The sequence below is a fragment of the Eubalaena glacialis genome, chromosome 5 (genome assembly GCF_028564815.1).
Source record: "Eubalaena glacialis isolate mEubGla1 chromosome 5, mEubGla1.1.hap2.+ XY, whole genome shotgun sequence".
NCBI classification, from domain to species: Eukaryota; Metazoa; Chordata; class Mammalia; order Artiodactyla; family Balaenidae; genus Eubalaena; species Eubalaena glacialis.
The window spans coordinates 119,272,608-119,289,827 of record NC_083720.1 but is presented as its reverse complement, the minus strand read 5'-3'; the positions used below and the strand labels follow the sequence as shown (position 1 = coordinate 119,289,827).

General features: G+C 41.6%; 1 protein-coding gene and 1 long non-coding RNA gene across 2 annotated transcripts in view; one reads left to right on the top strand and one right to left on the bottom strand.

Annotated features, from left to right (window-relative positions):
* PRMT9 (protein arginine methyltransferase 9) overlaps window positions 1-2,490 on the bottom strand; it is a 30,527-nt gene extending 28,037 nt beyond the window's left edge. The window contains exon 1 of the mRNA XM_061191612.1: window positions 2,152-2,490. Coding sequence (XP_061047595.1) covers window positions 2,152-2,361 — 210 coding nt within the window. The 5' untranslated portion in view covers window positions 2,362-2,490. The remainder of the gene's footprint in view (window positions 1-2,151) is intronic.
* Window positions 2,491-2,771: 281 nt separating this feature from the next.
* Window positions 2,772-16,791, top strand: LOC133092341 (uncharacterized). Its single transcript, XR_009701043.1, has 3 exons — window positions 2,772-2,833; window positions 5,692-5,925; window positions 16,715-16,791. It is a non-coding gene; the product is annotated as an uncharacterized LOC133092341 (long non-coding RNA).
* Window positions 16,792-17,220: the final 429 nt, after the last annotated feature.

The following is a 17,220-nucleotide window of genomic DNA, read 5'->3' as shown; positions in this document are numbered from 1 at the left end:
AAATGCGTAAATGCATAAATGTTACCACCTACATGGCAGTAACATGCAGAATTAAGCCAGTTTGACCACTCTGCAAAATCTCTCCATACTTGGCTGCCATATCATATTCTCCACCAACCTCTTTTTTGTGGGCTCCTATGTTTTAGCGGTACTTCCTTGACTGTCTTCTCTTTTCTCATGCATCCCCAGTGCATTAACTATCACCTAGGTGTTGATGGATGCTACATCTACATCTCCAATTGAGACCCTCTCTCCTGAACCTCAGACCCGTAGTTACCACTCCCTATTGGTCATCTCAACCAAGGACTCCCTCAGCCATCTCAAATTCAGCTCAACCCAAATATTTCCTGATCGGTGTGCAAAGAATACCAATGAACAACATTAACATAAATCCTGTTCCTATCCTCAGAGAGGCCTCATAGAGAGAAATATAACATACAATTTTGAAAAAATTCAAAATGTTCTAAATTGAACCCATCGTATTCCTCTCACACAGGATATAAGGTTAAGGTACCACCCAACCTCAGAATAAGAAGTCACGTTAGAATGCTACCTTAACTCCAGTACAATTAATTTGAAACCCAGCCAATTCTCTCTCATTATAGTTAAATCTGTCACCTCGTCTCCCCCGCACTGTTACAACGTGGTCCTTGTAACCACTTGCTGGACTACAGGAAGAGTCTTCCCACTGTCACCCTAGCTCCAATTACACCTCCACCAAACATTCTCCACACTGCAACCCAGGGCAAAGAGAGAAGGCGTTAGTCAGGAACACATTTTATATCATCTTCACATATTTTATACAGAAGAGTTTATACCTGAAACTGAATTTTGATGGATTTTACTAGAGAGACAAGGAAAGGAAGAAGACTCTAGGATGTGAGGGGAAAAAACACAGATTATATTAAATGGATCAGGGAATTTACAGGTAAGCAACTTGGTGTGGCTGAGGTGTGAGGATGGGGAGTAGAAGGAAATAAGACTAAAGAGATAGGTCTTTCGCAGAGGACCCTGCAAAGAAATATGGGACTCTGTTCTGCAGGAAACAGAGCTAGTTAGTTAACCCTACTGAACCCTACCAGGCAAAGAAATACAAAGTTTAGATAATACTTTTAATACACACTAAATATAAAAAAAATATTTTCCCTGTTTTACGAAAGAGGAAACTAACAAACAAAGAACTGAGGAAAAAGCACTTGGATTGATCCATTATTCTACTTCTGCCTACCTAAACGAGCAAACTGTATCTCAGCATAACACGTTCTCCTCCCTGAGGCCAGCTGATCCTGAAATTTAAATGTCTATATGCTACTGACATCTACTGGGTAGAAGTCAGGGATGCTGCTAAACATTCTACAATGCACAAGACAGCTTTCCACAACGAAGATACCATCCAAAATATGAATAGTACTGAGGTTGAGAAACCCTGGGTGAAATAAAGCAAAGTAGCTTCAGGCTGAACGTTGAATGCAAAATTAAGTTAAATCACTTTTTGAAATTCAGATTCTAAAATAACTTGAAAAAAAAATGTACATCATTTCAACAGAATAACTGTCACAAATAATCCAATAACTGAAACTTAAAGAATGCATCATCAAATGATTACTTTAGGCTAATTCCAAACAATTCAACATTCGTTCCATGTAACAGTAGAGACAAGTGCAAAGGTCCTGGGGCAGGGACTTGCTAGAATTAGATATAGGAGGTGGCAGAAGATCACCTGAGGCCTCATGCAATATAACCTTCGGAATTTTGAAAGAAATGGAAGTTCTGAAATAGAGAAATGACATCATCTGGCTTTTATTATGAAAAGCTCGTACTGGCTGTGTTGCGGTAGGCTGCAGGAGAAAGCCTAGTTTCGAGCCTGAGCCTATTGCAAAAGTCAGATGACTGAAGCTTGAATCAGGGTAGTAAAAAAGAAGGTGGTAAGAAGGGATACGATTCTGGATATATATTTCGATGGTGCAGCAGACAATATTTTGATACGCTGGTTGTGGTTACGAACAAAAGAGTCAAGGGTGAACAGTAAACATTAATAACCACCACCAAGCACTCACAGTACCCCCCTCCAATTTATTTATGTATTCATTTATTTATACGAGAAGAACACAGGATCTGCCTGCAAGCGAGAGAAAGAAGGGCCCTCCTCACCTTCACATCGTCTTTCAGCTCCGGCGCCAGGCTGAGCACGAGGAGGTAGTGGGCATAGGCGGTGCCGAAGTCCTGGGCGCCCAGGCAGTGCTCTGCGCTCTGCAAGGACCGCGACACCAGCTCGTCCCGCCCGGCTGCCCCGGCGCCCCGCCCGGCTGCCCTGGCGCCCCGTCCGGCGCCCCGGCGGGGCCTGGGCCGCAAGTTCGGCATGGCAGAGTCACCGGCCGAAATCTGCGCTTGTATCACCAAAGGGAAGATGCTTTGGTTAACGGAAGGCGAAAACTATCTACGTGATCTCACTTCCGCGTGACTAACCAGAGCCCGAAAACCGGAACAGGAAACCTATTCCCCTAAGACTGCAAGCGCTCCCACCTCTGCCAGGCAGAAACCCCGCCTCCTCCCCAAGGGGCGGGTCCCACCGCCGCCGGCGCACGCTTCGCGAACGGCAGCGCGCCCGACGTGGGCACGTCGCGGCCCGCCCCCTCCCGTGGGAGAGGAGGTGTGGGGCGGCCATTGCGCTTGCGCGTAGAGGATCTTTCATAACTGTTTCTTCCAAGCTCGCGTCTCTGCCATATCTTCGGCTGGAACCGGAGCTTTCTGTCCGTTTCTCCTGGCCTTCAGGAGTGTGTGACTTCAGCTACGAGACCTCCCTCGGCCGACTCAGTCAGCGCGAGGGACGTGGGTGTGTATGAGGAGAGACGGTCAGGCAATTGTGGTGATGCTTAAGGCCTTTGGGTCGTGATGCACCAAATCTCATAGTGGCGAGAGTGGAAGGAGCCCGGAGATAGCAAAAGCACCCTAAATGGAGTAGAGGAAATGCTTTCACTGGCATTTTAAAAATCATCCTTACAAAACTCGGTGAGGTGGACCTTTGGGTCATACTCATCTTACAGACCGAGAGGGACATCCTGAGAAGTTACTTGCCCAAGATCACAGGACAGTTCGTAGCATAGGCACGGCTCAAACCCGAGTCACTGGCTCCCTGTTCAGTTTTCTTTCAAACGAGCTTAGGGTTTATCTCACTGTTCGGTGTATCACCACTGTATAGTGGTTACATTTTAAAAGTTTTTTTACATTCAAGTGTGGACCCTAAGGGGTAGATTGAGAACTTTTAAATGGAGGGGGTGGTGCATAGGAATTACGGCTGAAAAAAGTCTCTTTTGCCCCTGGTTTCATACATGCTGATGGTGAGTATTTTACTTAAGAAACAAAAAAATAGAGCAGTTTTCTGTATCAAACCGACAAACTTTGGGGGCTCCTTCACTCTCAAAAGTTCATCATTTATATGCCTCTTTGCCTTCTCTTTTGACCTGATTATCTGAACCACCCTTCCTCTGAGCACACCTGTAAATCCTAATCAATTCTTCAAAGCCCAGATCACTAGATTGTGACGTACTGCCCTAGTCAGAAAGTTCCTCAAAGACAGGATCTGTTCTTAACCATTTTTTAACTTTGCACCTAGCAGAGTCTGGCTCAAAGTAAGTACTCATATTTTTTAATTTTAGTGGAAACTACATCCCCCGACTCCTAGGTTTTGCACTTAGACTTTCCCAACCATTTAAGGTCCTTATTTCTTTCTCAACCTCAATTGCTGCTTTACTAAATTCAAGATTGAATTGTATTTATTTCATTATGTAGAGGGAAGTCATCAATAACTGATCTATAATAAGAATAGAAGAGAGTTTTGAGCCAAACTGAATGGTATAGCCTGACAAACAGCCTCTTGGGTAGCTCTGAGGAACTGTTCCAAGGAAACGTGGTTTCAGCACAGTTTTATATCTTGTCGGAACAAAGAATATCAAACGCGAGAGGGGTACATTCTTTCAAGGTTTCAAAAAAGACAGCATCACATACACAGTCAGTATGGCCTTGTGCCTGGGAAGGGAGCCTTGTCATCTAAGGAGTACTAGCCTTGACCATTGACGTGCCAGGAAGAGGGAGACATTTATCTCTATCTTAAAAATGGACATACTACTTCTGGACGAGGCACCCTTTTCTTTAATGGTTAAAGCAAATGTACAATGTATGTTTAATAGGCCACAAAACAAAAGACAAAAAAATAGGCTGTTCTGGTTAGCATAAAGTTTAAGTTAAATCATGTGTAAGCAAGAATGTCTTCGCCGTACCTCAGTATATGAAAATTTCTTCCTTCATCACCTCACACAACTGAAATGCTAAGGACTTAGAGAGTCCCAGTGCACTGTGGTAGAACGTGAAAAGACTTACAAAAAAAATACATGCATTGTAGTCCAAGCTTGGTGCTTTCTGGCCCATTTAAGAACCTTTCCTTAAGAGTCATTATTTGTAAGAAGGCCTAACAAAGCTACCTTTCCTACTTTGGACACAAGATTGATATGACCATCAAATGAGATACTATATACAAAAGCATTTTATATATAATATATACATATTTAATGCTATGCGTTGTTACTATTATCTAGAGTCATTTAAAACTTAGCTGGATTATTAAAATAAAAATTAAGTCACTAACACCTTTAAGCATTTGATCAGAAGCCTATGCAACTCATATCCTTTAAGAGTCAGATGTAATTGGCTGGAATGTCTTTCCAGAAAGCAGAGGGAGACCTCCCAATCATTCTCTCCAGAGATTTTGGTTTGGAGAAATCACTTTAGACTTCATCATTCTAGTCACCTCTTTGAGTCCCTGCTCTGAGTTATGCAATACTTCATTTTACAGATTATCTTGTACTCCAGGGTCTGCTTTCCCATTCCACAGGGCAAGGTTTCTTTTGTCTTGTTTTGCCTTGTTTTGTTTTTTGGTCTGTTTGGTTTGTGAGATAACCAAACTACCTAAAACATTTAGACTGCATGAAACTGAAAGTGGACATATTATTACCAAGTCAACATAGGCTGAGATGGAGGGAAAACTTGACAGGAAGTGGAGAAAGGGCAGAGAAGAAATAAAAGAAGCCAACTTGGGTTGTTTCATCATCTCCTACAGTATCAACCTGTGGGCAGTGATTACTGCTAAAAAAGTGCAAGGGATGCTCCCTGTCCCTTCTGAAATACTTCAGATAACTTTGTGAGCTACTAGGCCTCACTAAGTTACATTGCAATTATCCTAGATAGAGAAATCACAGGTTATCTGCATTCCTGTGTAGTTTATCTATAACTCAGGACGCTCTCTACATAGGGAAAGTCACTTGAAAAAAATGGAACTGACACAAATAACATGGAACATTTGCTCACCGTAAGAAACTGAGATAGAAAACATTTTAAAAACTATTTTCTTTTATTACCTCATTCCTGAGACTTAGAATTACTCAAGATTATGTATATTTATTGAAAGTAACTGTATTTATTGCAATTACCTTTTACTTCTTTTGAAAGAACCCTATATTTGATCACGAAGAACCCTGAAGCATGATGCAAAACAAAGCTTTCTTTGAAAATATTGAAAGCATCGTTCTTTTGTTCACAATAGCCTTCCCCCTCCCCAACCAAAACTGTTATCTTTAACGACTCTTGAGAGTCTATTTGATTCCTTCATTTATATGCTCTTTTTTCACCCTCTTTTAGGGTTCTAAGAAAAACCTCACTGATGGAGAAAACCACTGCTGACTCAGAGGCAGGTTTAATTGTGGTCGTCTTTCACCATGTTCTGGGCAGCTTGTCAACAAACCACACACGTCAAACAAGGAAGCAAAACCAACTGAAGGGCTCTCAATCAGCTTTCCAGTGTGCAAAAGCTGAAGGTTAATGGGGGGAAAAGGCTTACAGGAAGTTCATTAACAAGGGATAAACAGACACAAGGTATCTTGGATTTATACATGCTGTGGAGAGTCATATCTTTTTGTGTGATCTTGGTTGTTTTATGGTTTGGAGTCTTGTTCTCAACTTTGTTCATTTTAGGATCATTTGGGGAACTTTTAAACAATATCCACACCTGGGCCTCATTTCCAAATTGCTGATTTAATTGGCATGGGGTGGAGTCTGGGAATGAGTATTTTTAAAGAGCTCCCTGGTGAGTCTAATGTGCATGCGAGGGGTGCAGGGTATGGGGCAGTCTTCTATAGGGGTTGTTAGGGTATTTGAAGTATTTAGGGTATGCAGTATAGGCATAAAGGCAATGTAGGGAGTAGAAATATAATTTATGACTTAACAAGAATTATGAATAGTCTCTCAACTAAATTCTTGTGAGTTGAAATGATTGTTATATGATGAAGAATAGAATGTTCATCATACTGAATTACTTGTTGGAGAGAAAATTTTATAATTTGATCAACAAAACACTACAGCCATAGGCCAACTGCTTGGGTATTAAAATTTGCATTAATGCATTTTCACTACTAAATAATCCCAGTTTCTTCAATGTTTTCAAAGCTTTTACTATAATTGGGAATTTTGTTGTTGTTGTTTTACATAGCCCTTTCTAACTGTCCCATGTACATTTCAAAATCTAGAACTCAAAGTTAGATATAAAACTAGCAATGGCCAGACCAACGCTGAGTTCAAAATCTGAGTGTACGGGGGCCTGTAATAATGTGACAATAAAGTTCAGAGACACTGAGAGAGAAAATCCATGTATTGAGTGCTGCTCTACACCAGGCACCATGCTTGGTTCTGGAGAACCTGCCTGAATCTCCTGCTGGAAATGCCAACCAAAGTGGTGGTGCCAGGGATGGACTCCAAGTCATCTGAATAGAGCATGTCCTAACAAAACACTCAGGCAAATGCTAAAAGTCCATTTGAGAGGAAAGAATCTAAACCTGGGAGTCACCTCAGCTCTTTGCACTCCTCTCCCCATTCCCCATCAATCACTGCTCGTCCAGGGCCCAGAAGGAAAACGACTCAGAGGGCTTATTAATTAAAGAGAGTTTAACCAAAGGGCTCTTTACAGAGCTCAGGGAAGTTAAGGGAGTCAGCAAGGTTTGTGAGGTACCCACAGACCTGAAGAAGCAGAAGGAGAGGACTGTATTACCAGAACCAGAAAGAGTCGTAGTTATGGAAGAGGGACCACCTAGATGGAACTATAGCCGTAAGCAGAGGAGAGAATTCCCTGACCTTTTTCTCCCCCTGCCTGCCAGTCTCTTACTAATGCCTCCTACTAGCAGAACCCAATCCAAAGCCAGCCAGTAAGGGATTTTGGATGATACAGTCCAGAGAGTCAGCCACCCTCCAGGGCACAGAGCTGGGCAAAGAAAGGTAGAAAATGGTGCTGTAGGGCAAATGGAGAATAACCAGGATAATTACCAACTTTTACCTCTTTACTTCCTAAATTTTTAAAAATCTGCCCTCTCCTCTCCATGCTTATTACCACCGCCTGCGTTCATCTTCTTTTAATCTTTCACCTTGTCTGTTATAATGACCTTTTCATCATCCAGCCTTCAGTCATGCACCCCTTAAATTTATCTTCCATGCTGAAGCTAGAATAATCTAAAAAGCAAATTTCCCATTCAGTGGCTCCCCAACACCTATAGCTGTGTATTATAAACTTTTAAAAAATTATTTGTGTGGAGAATAATTCTAAATCCTAATTAAAGATTTCCCTTAGAAAAGGGGAAGCAAAAGTCATGTTGAATGTGTAGGTTTACACACTGAGGTTGTTTGGTTTAGAATGCACATTTGAAAAAATGCATTAAAGATCTGGGGTTCCTTAGTGGTTAAAAGCCCCAAGAATTTCTACTTATAGTGTCCTCCCTGAGCAAAATAAAATAGTTGACCCAATTAGAATTGACCCGTGTTAGTAAACGAGTTGATAAGGACACAGCCTCAACTTTTTTATTAGCAACCTTGGGGGAACTGGACCATCAAAGTACAGTAAGTTCCCTACACACGAACGAGTTCCATTCCAAGAGCGCGTTCGTAAGTCCAATTTGTTCGTAAGTCCAACAGAGTTAGCCTAGGTACCCAACTAACACAATCGGCTCTATAGTACTGTAATAGGTTTATAATGCTTTTCACACAAATAATACATAAAAAACAAACAAAAAGTAAAACATTTTTTAATCTTACAGTACAGTACCTTGAAAGGTACAGTAGTACAGTACAACAGCTGGAATATAGGGGCTGGCATCAAGTGAACAGGCAAGAAGAGTTACTGACTGGAGGAGGGAGAGGAGGTGGGAGATGGTAGAGCTGAAGGATCGTCAGCAATAGGAGATGGAGGGCAAGCTGCAATTTCACTCACTCCTGACATTGATGGCACAGTTTCTGGTTCCTTGCTGGATTCAATTCTATTTACCCTCTTGAAAAAAAGATCTAGTAATGTCTGGGTAGTAGCTCTTTTTTTCTCATCATAGATGACACGGTAGCACTGGGTTGCATTTTGAACGGCTGCTGCAAACTTCGTGTACCGTTCTACGTTTGAGTCCTGTGCCTCAAAAACTAACAGTGCCCCCTCAAATAAAGAAAATCCCCTTGCCATTTCCTGCATCGTGAATCTCTTTGGTTCTTCAGTTACTTCTTCCTCTTGTCTCTCTTCGTCCTTTCTCTGGGCCTCCAATTCCTGGCGCTTCTTAGCAGTACCAGCTACATCACCACTGCTTTTACACTTGCTTCCGGACATCCTGGGCTTGAAGTAAAGATACTGCACTACTGTATACAGTACTGTACAGTAAAGTACACAAAAACACAACCACTTGCAGAGGATGCACGTGCGTGACAATGTATGCCAGGCACGTGAACTAACTTACGTGATTGGACGTGCAAATGCACGTTTGCATCTTTGAAAGTTTGCAACTTGAAAGTTCGTATGTAGGGGACTTACTGTACAGGCTTTCTTTTCAAATGGTAGAGATGAGATAAATTGACTTCAAAAAGACTAAGCCCTGGTCCCGGGCTAGGCTTGCTGGGGTTGGCCTTTTACACCCTTTGCATTGAAGGACTCTCTGTAAGACCCAGTTCTAAGGAGACGCTTTAGCTCAGTGATTGTGAGATCAAATACGGGAGCCGGACTGTCTGAGTTTGAATCCTGGCCCTGCCATTTACCACCTAGGTATCTGGAACAAGTTACTTAGCGTCTATACCTGAATTTCCTTATACTTAAAATGAGGATCACACAGTACCTATCTCTTAGCTTCGTTGTAATGATTAAATAAGTTAATGCAGTTATGGTACCCAGAACATATTAAGCCCTCGATGAGTTGCTGTTCTTACTCCAGCTCCGCCTGGAGCAGAACTCTGATGATTCTCAGAGGAGCCAGGCTTCCACCCAAGAGGAGCCATATCTCCTGCCAGTTATATAAGTCTTACACAGTGCTTGGACTTTGAGACCTCTAACTGGGGGGAAAGAAGACAAGAAGTCTTTCCTCCTCTGCCTACTGCCTCCCAAATAAACTGATATCTGCCTTGAGAGCTGAACAATAAGTGCTTAATTCTTTTCTCCCACAGTTGAGTTAAGGAAAGGGAGCAAATACAGTGTTTTTCTTGGTACAATAGATCTTAAATTGTGGTAACAAGCCCACAGAAGGTTTTTTTTTTTTTTAATTTATTTATTTATTTATTTTTGGCTGTGTTGGGTCTTCGTTTCTGTGCGAGGGCTTTCTCTAGTTGTGGCAAGCGGGGGCCACTCTTCATCGCGGTGCGCAGGCCTCTCACTATCGCGGCCTCTCTTGTTGCGGAGCACAGGCTCCAGACGCGCAGGCTCAGTAGTTGTGGCTCACGGGCCTAGTTGCTCCGCGGCATGTGGGATCTTCCCAGACCAGGGCTCGAACCCGTGTCCCCTGCATTAGCAGGCAGATTCTCAACCACTGCGCCACCAGGGAAGCCCCCACAGAAGGTTTTTTGAACTTGGTGGAAAGCAAGTGATCACAGAAGATTCCTGTCACCTAATTTTTGTGCAAGGTACTGATTGGATGTGAAAGATCATAAAAAGCTGTGTGGAAATAATAACTGAATGTCTCATCTTGTGATTCGTCTTCAGAGCAGTTGGCTTAAACTGTTCAGCACTCATGCTTTCCAAGCTAATGATAGCCTCTCCAACCCCGTTATGTGTGTGATTTTGATAAACACGCAACACCTTTAGGTCAGGGAACTATTATGCAAATGATGGGATAAAGGTTAGCTGAGCGGTTCCCCTTGAAGTAGGTGTCAGAACCAAAGCTGTGAAGCCCAGCTGGCCTTCCATGGCCTCGCCCACTCAGTGAACCCTGAGGAGCTTTGTTTAGCCCAGTTTGAAACTACTGCCCTATAAGGTTAAGTCTAAGCTCCTTAAGTAAGTCCACGTTACATGATTTGGCTCCCACTTAACCCCTCCCTCTAGCCTCAGTCTTCAATATTTCCTACTCACTATCCTCATTCACACTTTTGCTAAGGCAGTTCTCCCTCCCTGTATATAATGTGTTCCATTTTAGTTTGCTCACTCCATATCATCCTTACTCAGTTCAAAATTCTCCACTTCTCCAAATTGCTAGTTTAGGTAAAGCATTCTTTCTCTGATTTCCCGTAGTCCCCTATCCATAACTCTGTTTTAGCATTTACCCTGTTGTATAAATGAAATGGTCTGTTTACCCTCTGGACTAGAAAGTGAGTTCCTGGGCCTCAGGGAGTATGCCTTATTCATTCTTTATTTGCAGCATTCAGAATAGCAATTAGAATTAAAGAAGTCATTAAATGTCTGATGGAACTGAGCTGAAGGCCATGGCAGGAGGACCAGAGGAAAAGGACGATTTGGTACATGTGTAGAGAACAGACTCTACAGGAGTTGAAACAATTATATCATTGGAATAGCAAGGACATGAGGAGAGGGGAGAAAATGAAGGTGATGCCAAAATGTTTAGCATGAGCAACTAGGTACATGGTGGTGCCATTAACCAGGATAGGCAGTACAGGCCAAAAGAAGAAGGAGGAGAAAACAGATTTGAAAAGAAAGATGATGAGTGAAGTGGCTGTGTCTGAGGTGTCAGTGGAACATGAAGTGAAGATATCCAGTGGGCAGATGAGTAGGTGTGTCTAGAGCTCAGGAACAAGATCTGGCCTAGAAATATATTTGGAGGTTTTAATTATGTTGGCAGGTTGAAGTTGTATGAATGATTATAATTCTCCAGGGAAAGTATATAGAGGGAGGAAATATGCAAACCAAAATGTAGACTGGGGAAAAAAAATGTAGACTAGAGAGAAAGCAGCAAAGCCTCTGATTGGGAGAATCTTCTGAATGTTGAGAGTGGAAGAAAGTAAGATACTGCGTAAGGTGGATCATCATTCTAAGGAATGGTTAAAACATGAGTTGCCAGTAGGACCAGAGTCTCTCCTAAATGCAATCAGGGCAACAGCATATAGAATAAATAAATATAAGAAATATGAATAAATTATGTTTTCTCAATATATTATAATTCACCTTTATGATGAGAATTTTTTATGACTCACTAAAAGTGGGAGTTGGAAAGTTAGGATTTATTGATGTTTCTCAGGGGAGTCTATATTGAAAGCATTCTGTATTGTAGGCACTGTTTTAAATAATTTAATGTTTCACCAGCCAGCATCTCCCCTCTCTTTTTCTGGGAACTGCTTGTATTAGCTTTCACCAGGTTATGCTATATAACAAACAACTCTGAAAATTCGGTGACTTAGAAAACAAAAGACTAATTTTTGCTTATGTTACATGGAAACTACAAGTTGTTTACAGTGCTGCTTCAGGCTTTGGGAAGACTATGGCTGTGCACCATGTGCTGTCTCATCCTGGATTCCAGGGCGAAGAAACAACTCCTACATGAGACTTGCCCAATCTCTTGGCAGAGTGGGGCAGCCAGGGAGCCGCCAGAAAATCATGGTGCCTCTTAAAGCTTCTGCACAAGTGTCGCATCATATGGCTAAGCTCAACCTCAATGGAGAGGGGATATATACTCTTTCCACAAGGAAGGGAAGCTTCAAGTCACATATACATGGAAAGTGAGGAGCAAATAATTGGGGGCAATAATACAATTTACCACACTGTTCCTCTGTCAGCTTAAACCCTGTAGCACCTGTGGGAAAATTGCATGTTCTTTCATGTTCCCAGTCCTTTGGCCACAATTGATTTCTTCAGGGTTAAGGACATAACCCAAACATCTTCTAACAGGAATTGAGAACGAAAGAAAAAAAAAAGTAGAATCTTGGTAGCCAAATTGTAAGATGTAAAACGTGGGAGTTATCAGTGACCATGTTCCTCACCAAATGGAGGAAACTAAGCTGCAGTTGCAGGGAACAGAGCCAACAGAGTAAAGTCAAACAGGGACAGAGAGGAAGGTACTATTCCTGCTCTTCCTATGGTTTGGTTGGTCAGTCATTCCTTGGATTCTGTGAATCATGAAGTTTTCCTTTTGTCTAAGCTAAAGTTGAATTGGTTTCTGTCATAGTGAAATCACGATTCATGCACATGTGTAATTTCATTTAATCCTAACACCAATACTTTTAAGTAGTTACTGTAATTGACATTTTATAAATGAGGCTCAGAATTAGAGATGGAAGTTCTCCCTGGTACCCTGCCTAGAAGAAATATTTTACAATAACACCCAACTGCATTATTCTACCCTGTGCTCACCAAGCAATTTTTTGACCTGGTCTCTTCCACGGGTACTAACACACTGGGAAACAGAGACCAAAAAATGGTCTGATATTGGTTATCTTGCCAGAAATACTTTGCATTATGAAATAATTTATTGACATTATGATTTATAAATTAGTTTCTTATTAGTTTGGTTGGCATGAATCATTTCTGAGAATTAGAGGTAACTTTTTAGAGTTTAAGGATCTGAAAAGTTGAGGGTCATATTAGAGCTAAACCTTCTCAGGATTTGACCTTGCCTAGACTTGTACGACCTCTTTTGGACATCTTCTTAGCTGCACAGCTGCCATAAACTAAGATTCCTCAAGATGTCAAAGATAAGAGGTTCCACCAACAATTGAATCCTGGCCACAAAACTGAACTTTCTAATGAGTTGTATCTCAACAAACATTTTTTAAAATTATTAGGCAAAATTCCCAATGAAAAATGGGCAAAAAACTGTCAGAATCAACTTTTTTTGAACTCTGGAAATTAGCCAAAGGCCTGCGGCAACCTGGCAAAAATACTTATTTAAGGAAAATAGCTGATTCTTAGTAAGTACTAATGGGATTCCAGTCCCATCCCCCACTCCTTAGATCAGTGGTAGCTGTGAGAATAACAGCCTGCATTCCTGGTACCAGAGTGAGCAAAGAATTGTGATTAATTATTTGTTCTAATCTGCCTGGTGGATTCCTAGAATAGTGGCTTAAAGGCGTGTCTTTATTTTGCCTAACTACAAACTAGCCTAGTGCTAAATCTCCTTCCCAGGAGTACTTGTTGAAAATATTTACAGTCTAATATCTTAGGTTACTACTGCCTGTGGTGATCACTGACAGCAGGGGCAAACAGCAGACTAAACAAAAAGCTTGTGAGGAAAGGCTGGGGAATGAGTGTCCAGTAAGGGCTTACAAAGGTCTGACAAAGTCCTGAGAATGTAGAAGGCCAAATGCATGCACAGGGCTGTGTGCATGCTCAGGAAAAAACAAAAAAAACTCTGAAATTTTCACCTCCCGCTGACCTTAAGACTCTAAGAAAGCAGGAAATAAAGGCTAAGGTAGAATTGTAAGGTTCTTGGCAAGTGTTGAAAGTGGGCCACAACAAACACATATGGGGGGCTTCCCTGGTGGCGCAGTGGTTGAGAATCTGCCTGCCAGTGCAGGGGACACGGGTTCGAGCCCTGGTCTGGGAAGATCCCACATGCCGGGGAGCAACTGGGCCCGTGAGCCACAATTACTGAGCCTGCGCGTCTGGAGCCTGTGCTCCGCAACAAGAGAGGCCCGCGCACCGCGATGAAGAGTGGCCCCCGCTTGCCGCAACTAGAAAAAGCCCTCGCACAGAAACGAAGACCCAACACAGCCATAAATAAATAAATAATAAATAAATAAATAAATAAATAAATTTAAAAATTTAAAAAAAAAAGACATATGGGCCCTCTGCAAAGACTTGAAGATTTTTTGGTTCCAGGTACAGGCATACCTCATGTTATTAATTTCACTTTATTGTGCTTTGCAGATACTGCATTCTTTACAAATTGAAGGTTTGTGGCAACCCCACATCAAGCAAGTCTATCAGCACCATTTTTCCAACAGCATTTGCTTACTTCATGTCTCTGTGTCACATTTTAGTATTCTTACCATATTTTAAACGTTTTCATTATTATTATACTTATGGTGATCTGTGACTGGTGATCTTTGATGTTACTATTGTAATTGTTTTGGGGCACCACGAACCATGACCATATAAGACAGAGAACATAGTCGATAAATGCTATGTGAGTTCTGACTGCTCCATCAACCAGCTGTTCCCCGTCTTTCTCTTTCTCGGGCCTCCCTCTTCCCTAAGAAAAAACAATATTGAAATTAGGCCAGTTAATAACCCTACATTAGCATCTCAGTGTTCAAGTGAAAGGAAGAGTCACATGTCTCTCACTTTAAATCAAAAACTAGAAATAATTAAGCTTAATGAGGAAATCATGCCGGGCTGAAATCTAGACCTCTTGCACCAACAGTTAGCCAAGTTGTGAATGCAAAGGAAAAGTTCTTGAAGGAAATTAAAAGTGCTATTCCAGTGAGCACACGAATGATAAGAAAGCAAAACAGCCTTATTGCTAATATGGAGAAAGTTTTAGTGGATCAAACCGGCCACAGCATTCCCTTAAGCCAAAGCCTAATCCAGAGCAAAGCCGTAACTCTCTTCAACTCTGTGAAGGTTGAGAGAGGTGAGGAAGCTGCAGAAGAAAAGTTTGAAGTGAGCAGAGGTTGGTTCATGAGGTTTAAAAAAGGAAGCCATCTCCATAACATAAAAGTGCAAGATGAAGCAGCAAGTACTGTTGTAGAAGCTACAGCAAGTTATCCAGATCTAGCTAAGATAATTAATGAAGGTGGTTACACTAGACAACAGATTTTCAGTGTAGATGAAACAACCTTATATTGGAAGAAGATGCCATCTAGGACTTTCATAGCTAGAGAGCAGAAGTCAATGCCTGGCTTCAAAGCTTCAAAGGACAGGCTGACTCTTGCTGGTGCCAACACAGCTGGTGACTTTAAGTTGAAGCCAATGCTCATTTACTATTCCAAAAATCCTAGGACCCTTAAGAATTATGCTAAATCTACTCTGCTTGTGCACTATAAATGGAACAACAAAGCCTGGATGACAGCCTATCTGTTCATGACATAGGTTACTGAATAGTTTAAGCCCAATGTTGAGACCTACTGCTCAGAAAAAAAGTTTCCTCTCAAAATATTACTGTTCATCAACAATGAACCTGGTCATCCAAGAGCTCTGATGGAGATGTACAGTGAGATTAATGTTGTGCCTGCTAACACATTTATTCTGCTGTCCGTGAATCAAGGAGTAATTTCGACTTTCAAGTCTTATTATTTAAGAAATACATTTTGTAGGGCTGTAGCTGCCATAGTGATTCCTCTGATGGATCTGGGCAAAGTAAATTGGAAACCTTCTGGAAGAATTCACAGTTCTAGATGCCATTAAGAACCTTTGTGATTCATAGGAAGAGGTCAAAATATCAACATTAACAGGAGTACGGAATAACTTTATTCCAACCCTCACGGATGACTTTGAGGGGTTCAAGACTTCAGTGGAGGAAGTAATTGCAGATGTGGTGGAAATAGCAGGAGAACCAGAATTAGAAGTGGAGTATGAAGATGTGACTGAATTGCTGCAACCTCATGATAAAACTTTAATGAATGAGGAGTTGCTCCTTAAGGATGTGCAAAGAAAGTGTTTTCTTGAGATGAAATCTACTCCAAGTGAAGATGCTCTGAAGTTTGTTGAACGAAAACATAGGATTTAGAATATTACATAAACTTCGTTGACAAAGCAATAGCAGGGTTTGAGAAGATTGACTGCAATTTTGTAAGTTCTACTGTGGGTAAAATGCTATCAAAGAGCATTGCATGCTGCAGAGAAATTGTTCGTGAAAGGAAGAGTCAGTGCGGCAAACTTCATTGTTGTCTTATTTTAAGAAATCGCGGGACTTCCCTGGTGGTCCAGTGGTAAAGAATCCGCCTTCCAATGCAGGGGACGCGGGTTCGACTCCTGGTCAGGGAACTAAGATCCCACATGCCGCGGGGCAATTAAGCCCGCGTGCCATAACTACAGAGCCCACTCACTCTGGAGCCCGCGCGCCACAACTAGAGAGAGAAAACCCGCAGGCCACAACTAGAGAGAAGCCCGCGCCACAACGAAAGATCCCGCGTGCCACAACTAAAACCTGATGCAGGAAAAACCAAACAAATATTAAAATAAATAAATAAATTGCCACAGCCACCCCAACCTTCAGCTGACCACCCTGCTGACCACTCTGATCTGTCAGCAGCCATCAACATTAAGGCAAGACCCTCTACCAGCAAAAAGATTACAACTTGCTGAAGGCTCAGATGATGGTAAGCATTTTCTTAGCAATAAAGTTTTTAAATTAAGGTATGTACATTGTTTTTTAGACGTAATGCTATTGCATATGTAATAGACTACAGTACAGTGTAAACATGACTTTTGTATGTACTGAGAAGCCAAAAAATTTATGTGACTCACTCTATTGAGATATCTGCTTTATTGCAGTGATCTGGAACCAAACCTCTGAGGCAATCTCTCTGAGGTATTCCTGTTTAAGGACTCTGCCCAATCATTTGCTGACCACTAAGATAATATAACAGAGACTTCAGGAGCCACATAAAACAAAGAATAGACTACAGAATTCGTCTGTTTAGAAAAGTCATTAAACAATAACAACTACAATGAGCAGCAACAACAACAAATCCTCGGAAATGGAGAGTTGATACAATTATTATCACCCGAAGTCCATAATTTACATTAAGATTCATTCCTGGTGTTGTACATTCTATGAGTTTTGACAAATGTATAATGACATGTATCTGCAATTACAGTATTGTACATAGTAGCCCTAAAACTCCTCTGTGCTCTGCCTATCCATCCTTTTCTCCCTCTAACCCCAGGCAACCATTCATCTTTTTACTGTCTGCATAGTTTTGCCTTTTCCAGAATGCCATATAGTTGCAATCATATAAGATATACCCTTTCCAGATTAGCTTTTTTCACTTTGTAAT